Source organism: Lolium perenne, chromosome 3 (assembly GCF_019359855.2).
Source record: "Lolium perenne isolate Kyuss_39 chromosome 3, Kyuss_2.0, whole genome shotgun sequence".
Classification (NCBI taxonomy): Eukaryota; Viridiplantae; Streptophyta; class Magnoliopsida; order Poales; family Poaceae; genus Lolium; species Lolium perenne.
The window spans coordinates 252,456,369-252,462,117 of NC_067246.2; the positions used below are offsets into that span (position 1 = coordinate 252,456,369).

Consider the following 5,749-nt stretch of genomic DNA (forward strand, 5'->3'; position numbering starts at 1 on the left):
GGACGTAGAGGAGGCCATCAAATCGGAAACGAGAACGACGGCAGGGACGCAGCAGCAGCGATTTGTTGTTTGGTTTTGGTGTGAGCGGCGGCGGCAACAATGCGGCGGCGGCTAGGGTTTTTGGTGTATGGGCGGCGGCGGCAGCAGCAAGTGCAACAGCGGCGGCTAGGTTTTGTAGTGTGGCGGCGGCGGCAGACTAAGGCTGCGGCGGCGGCTGATGGTGTTGGTGGCGGCGGCAGCAAGGTGCGGCGGCGGCGGCTTTGTTTTAGGGTTTCGGCAGCTAGAGGGAAGAGACCCGCTCTGATACCATGTCAATTTTGGTGTAACGATGCTTAACCCTCTCGGGCCATCGGTTGCGTGTTATATAGAGTAGGGAAAAGCCCCCTACGTGGCAGTACATGAGGTGTACGTGTATAGTCGGAGTACTACTCCGTACATATACACGTACCATATTACATACGCTAACATTGAGTAGTTGACTACCATCATCCATAAGAGGAACTCTTTCATCTAAAAGCCAGAGTAGTAGCTCTGTGATAAGATTGTCTAAGGTACCCTCCTTCACAGCATGAGCAAGTCGTTTGATCTGGAAAGTCTGCAGAATAGCAACCAACTCGTAAACAACATTAAACAAATATATAAAAAGGAAAGAAAAACGAGCATAGACTTATTAACAGACCTGCATGAGAGTATTTAAAACGTATTTGCAAGACCTTGAAGAAGCACCAGCTAGGCTGAAATTAAAGGTTTAACCTGAAAGATATGTCATCATCGAAGTTAGCAGAGTTACCGAAAGCTAAGCTGAAGAATACAATGAAGGCTTACCATAACAGACAAGCATGAAACTAATCTGTAAGCTTCTTTGATAAGATCGTCAAGCACAGAGCTTTCGGGGTCAACTGCCTGAGTTAGCTCATGGCATATGACTTTCATTCCTTCAACAGACTGCATGAACAAAAACATAATATCAATGCTTACACTTCAACAATGGATGTAGAAATGCGGTAAAGCAAATAGGTTGTTACAGGTAGATATCAAATACAGTAACAGAAAAAGGAAAGAACAAAGAGCACATCAACGACGGAAAAAGAGGTGGCCGAACTATGTATGTAACAGCACAAACCTGCTCAGGCAAACCTAATGCAACAATATCAAGAGCTTCACGCCAGTCTGCAGGACCAGCCGCCATCTGCCTAGGTACCATATGGGCATCGGCATAACCAAAGTTTACCCTATTCATAGACAAGCATACACAAGTGGAGTTGTGTTATGGAATACAAACTCCTATTACAGGCCCATTAAATAAGATAGCTGGAGCACCTTGGGGTCATCGATCCTGCTATTGAACGGGAAACTAACTCCCCACTTTGTTCTGCTACATCAGACCTATATCCAAAGAATAAGAATAAGTAGAAAGATGATGCCATAAACAGTACACATCTGGGTAGTGAACCAAGAAGTGAACTGTTATGTTTTTTGTTCAAAATTGCCTGTCTTGCATTTTCACTCCTAAAAGTTGAGTAAAAGAAGCAATATATAACTCCTCGAAATAGGCTTTCGCCCCGCTATATTAATATAGCACACCACCGATACAACATAGGATCTATTGCTGGGGCAAACAACACAAAGCAAGCCCAAAATAAAACACAAAAGAAAGAGAAGAGAAACTAATGCCGAAAGGGTCGGATCAATGAAAACGGAGATGCCTCGCAACCGCTGCGCCCGCCGGATAATGCCCACCACGCTCCTAGCACTCTGAAGTTCCGCGTACCAAGAAACACCTTCAAGAAGGGGTGCGACGACGACGCCACTGCTGCCCGGAGTAGTCCTAGGGTTTCCCCCGGTACGCGCAAGGACTAGGAAACAGGGCTTCACCCAACGCCCTTCAAGAAGGAAGAATGGCGCCCGCGGGAGTCACCGCGTCGGTGCCGGCAAAGCCGACAGGGATTTCTCCCGACCCTCGGAACCTTGCCTTGGACACTCCATCGTGCTCCACCACACTCGCCACCCACCACCATGCGCCACCACGGCCTTGCAAGCACCACCGTCGTCTCACCGTGACCAACGAAGCGGGGTCATCACGAACAGGAAGAGCCAACCAGGAGCGAGAGGCAGCACGTCAGCAGCCACGCCGGAGGTACCACCTCCATCGCCACCTGCGGACACTGACTGGCCGCGGCGACCGGAACACACCAGGCCCACCTGGCCCGGCCGAGCCCGAGCGGGCTCGTGAAGTTCCAGTCTATGCGCTGCAGTGTACGCGCCGCCGGCCTCGCCGCCCCGAGCTCCGGCCTGCCCTCCGTCCGCCTAGAGGAGCACCACAGGGCAGGGAGTCGGCCCGCCCGGACCCAGATGGGGCCCGAAGGACCCAGATCTGGGCCAGGCAGTTGGAGCCCTGAGCTGCCGCACCGTCCCGCGGCCAAGGAGCCACGCCGCCGCGTTGCCACCTGCCGCCACGCCGCCGGGAAGGAAGCGCCGCCGCCGGAACCCCGCCGACCTGGGAGCACCGCCGCCTTCCTGCCAGCCCCGCATGGAGAGGATGCGTCGGGTAAAGAAGGGCCACCGCCGCCGGCACCGCCCGGGCTTTGCCCGGCGGCTTCCGCTGGCGGCGGCGACGGGGGGAGGGGGGACGGGGGTGGAGGAGGAGAGCTAGGGTTGGCGTCCTGGAATCGCAAGCGGGGGAGCGACCCGAGGACGAAGCGGGGACAGAAATAACCAAGAAGCAATATATAACACAGGGTGCATGCATTTAAAACAAGGGAACTAACACATTCTCTCTAACTGAACGATCTCAAAGCTGCTCGAGCATCACCAGGCCTTCCTTCTCTCCTCTTGTCCATTTCCCGAGCCTGACAATATACCATCATAAAACCTTTGCTTTATCAGGTAAATGAACGGTTTTACACTACAAATGCTACACATTTATTGTGGACTGATAGACGATAACGACCTTCCATTTAAATCTATCATCGAGCATACTTCTTTGAGCATCTGAAAGTTTTCCAACAAATCGCCAAACATCGTCCCCTGCATGACCAAGAGAGTAGACTAAGAACATCTTGGGAATCAATTTCTTTCAGATGAGGGTGGACTTTTGGAGCAGGTGCTTGGTGAGCACCCGTATCCATACCGTGTATACTGCGTCAAGATTCGTGCAAATTCTTTTTGTTCCCCTCTCAAACAATTTCTCATTTTTGTATCTCTCGCACCACACATTGTTTGAACAAAAAATTTTGCAGATCACTTAAACATAACAATTAGAACATGGGAAAAATATTTTGTATTTTTTATTTCATTGTGTAAATATATATTTCAAGAATTTATTTTGAATTTTAAATAATTTGAAATTTAAAAGTGCACAACAAAATTCAGAGCTATTTTTGTCTCATTCCATTTGTCATTTTTTAGTGAATTGCAAAAAAATCAAATCAAAATATTACATAATTTGAGAGATATAAAAAAGAGAAAATGAAAAAGTGTGAGGGTGCGCAGAGCGCACCTGCTCTCTCACACTTTTCCCTTTCATTACTTGTCACCAAGCCGCAATTATAGCTCATACCCTTAAGTTCAAGTATGAACGAAAACATGTTTGATGAAAAAAGGAATACAATTCTCAAGAGTAATGGTCCAGGTAGTAAAAAGGCTTCCAACACAGGACCAGGTAGTACCAAATAAAAAAAAGGTCTAATATAAAATGAAGAATCAAGTGCTGGAAATATTTAGGGAAAAGCCATACCAAGGTTCTTGTAAGCAGTGGCAAGCGTATTAAGAGCGGCTTTCCTGATTTCTCCATCACGCTCTGCTGTTAATGCAGCAACAGATGGCAAATTTTTCAACAAATCACCAACCTGCAAGAGCAGAAATAAGCATGACCATAAGCAAGAAATCTACCAGCTACTACAGAAAGGTGGATGTGAGGGATATACATACCTCAGTCCCGTTATTATCCATGAAATATCCAATAATATCAACACACTCTATCCTAGTTCGGTTATTCTTGGAGCGCAGTCTCTCCAAAATGTAGGGAAGTGGTTTTGGAAGAGAGTAAATATTCATCATTTGCTTTATCAGCTCCCCCATTTTCTCCCTGACTTTCTCAATGTTGTGACCAGACTGCAATAGGAGAGTTATTTAGGTTCGAAAAGGAAGTCCCATACTGCAATATAAGTACTATGTGTGTTCCAACAAAAAATCTAGGAAAAATATATTTCAGGACAGTGTTTGAAAGAATTTTCATCCAATTATATTTAGCAGCGTTAAATTTCCAATGGTACCTACCTTCTCTATAAGGCAAGGCAAGAAGATTGCAGCTTCTGCTTCCGTTAACATGTAAGGTTGATCTTTCAGACCATCAAATAGCTCCGGTAGAAAGTCAAGAACCTACAAGTCAAAATAAACAAAATACTCAGAACTAATTTTGCTATGCCTAGAAAAAAGAACTTATGTTTCCGTAGCTAGCATACCTTCAACAAACAAGTTGTGTTAGATTAACAGAAGCGCAAGAAAAACCATCTTAGTAAGATATCAAGAAGCTCAACCACATCTTTCCCACTTGAAGGAAGTGCCTGCAAAATTGGACAGTGTCGCAACAAAAGGATCATATCAGCTAAGGTTACACAATCAAACAGGAGAGATATAGCACTGGTAGAAAAACAGGCTTCGGGTGAGCCCCATAAGTCGCGAAGCTGCAGGAACCGCGACTAATGGTACCTTTAGTCGCGGTTCGGGAGGCGAACCGCGACCAAAGGCCTGGGCCCAGGGCGCTCGGTGGCCAGCCGGTGCACGTGGGGGGTCTTTAGTCGCGGTTGGCTGGCCAGGCCAACCGCGACTAAAGGTGCCCGAAGGCCTTTAGTCGCGGTTGGCCAGGCCAACCGGGACTAAAGCCCCTCCCCTATATATACCCATCCAGCAGCCAACACTTAGCCATTTGGTGCCATTCTCTTCACAAGCTTCACAAGTGGGTGTTAGGTTTGCTTTTGGTTCCTCTTATGCACATAAGGTGTTTGATGAAATGCCCCAAGAGCATGAAACAAACATGATATGAAGTGTTGGAGCCACACTTGAGCTTTCTCATTTATTTTTTCCTCCTCGATCGCGGTTAGCAACTTGAACCTTTGATGTGTCGTTGATAAAATGTGCATGTGTGTGTAGTTCATTGTTTAATTTATATTGTTTGTAGCTAGTTAGTTTAACAAATGCATGATGGTTAATTATATATTTTATATTATAATAATGCAGATGAATCGACAATGGATGTACGGTAACCGACTCTCCGGCGAGTTCAGTGCGGGTTTGAAAGATTTCCTCGTAGTGGCTAATGCGAACAAGCAGGGGGGTTTTGTTATCTGTCCATGTGTTAAATGTAAGAATCAGAATGGTTACTCTTCCTCAAGAGATGTTCACATGCACCTGCTTCGGCACGGTTTCATGCCAAGCTATAATTGTTGGACCAAGCATGGAGAAAGAGGGGTTATAATGGAAGAAGATGAAGAAGGGGATGATTTCATCGATGAAAGCTATCTTGCTCATTTCGGTGATACTTTCATGGAGGATGCTGAAGGTGAAGGGGAAGGTGAAGGGGAAGGTGAAGAAGAGGCACGTGATGATCCCGTTGATGATCTTGGTCGGACCATTGCTGATGCACGGAGACGCTGCGAAACTGAAAAAGAGAGGGAGAATTTGGATCGCATGTTAGAGGATCACAGAAGGCGCTGTACCTCGGATGCGATGATGGTCTGAAAAAGCTGGG

At 46.9% G+C, this 5,749-nt stretch overlaps 1 protein-coding gene and 1 long non-coding RNA gene across 2 annotated transcripts; both read right to left on the reverse strand.

Annotated features, from left to right (window-relative positions):
- Nucleotides 1-829: 829 nt before the first annotated feature.
- Nucleotides 830-1,420, reverse strand: LOC127340102 (uncharacterized). The gene is made up of 3 exons (XR_011755947.1): nucleotides 1,321-1,420; nucleotides 1,124-1,232; nucleotides 830-945 (listed from the first exon to the last, which is right to left on the reverse strand). It is a non-coding gene; the product is annotated as an uncharacterized lncRNA (long non-coding RNA).
- Nucleotides 1,421-2,768: 1,348 nt separating this feature from the next.
- LOC127340103 (protein MOR1-like) lies at nucleotides 2,769-4,561 on the reverse strand. Its single transcript, XM_071828446.1, has 6 exons — nucleotides 4,464-4,561; nucleotides 4,279-4,380; nucleotides 3,931-4,113; nucleotides 3,737-3,848; nucleotides 2,951-3,027; nucleotides 2,769-2,849 (listed from the first exon to the last, which is right to left on the reverse strand). Exons 2-6 carry the CDS (start codon nucleotides 4,327-4,329, stop codon nucleotides 2,778-2,780), a joined length of 495 nt encoding a protein of 164 aa, XP_071684547.1. The 5' UTR covers nucleotides 4,330-4,380; nucleotides 4,464-4,561; the 3' UTR covers nucleotides 2,769-2,777.
- Nucleotides 4,562-5,749: the final 1,188 nt, after the last annotated feature.

Bases quoted from the DNA above. Each gene is read 5' to 3' on its own strand.
- LOC127340103 (XM_071828446.1), bottom strand. From the start codon at position 4,329: ATGTTAACGGAAGCAGAAGCTGCAATCTTCTTGCCTTGCCTTATAGAG. The intron at 4,114-4,278 runs GTAGGTACCATT...CTCCTATTGCAG, and splicing joins TGCCTTGCCTTATAGAGAAG to TCTGGTCACAACATTGAGAA. The intron at 3,849-3,930 runs GTATGTATATCC...CTGCTCTTGCAG, and splicing joins TGGATAATAACGGGACTGAG to GTTGGTGATTTGTTGAAAAA.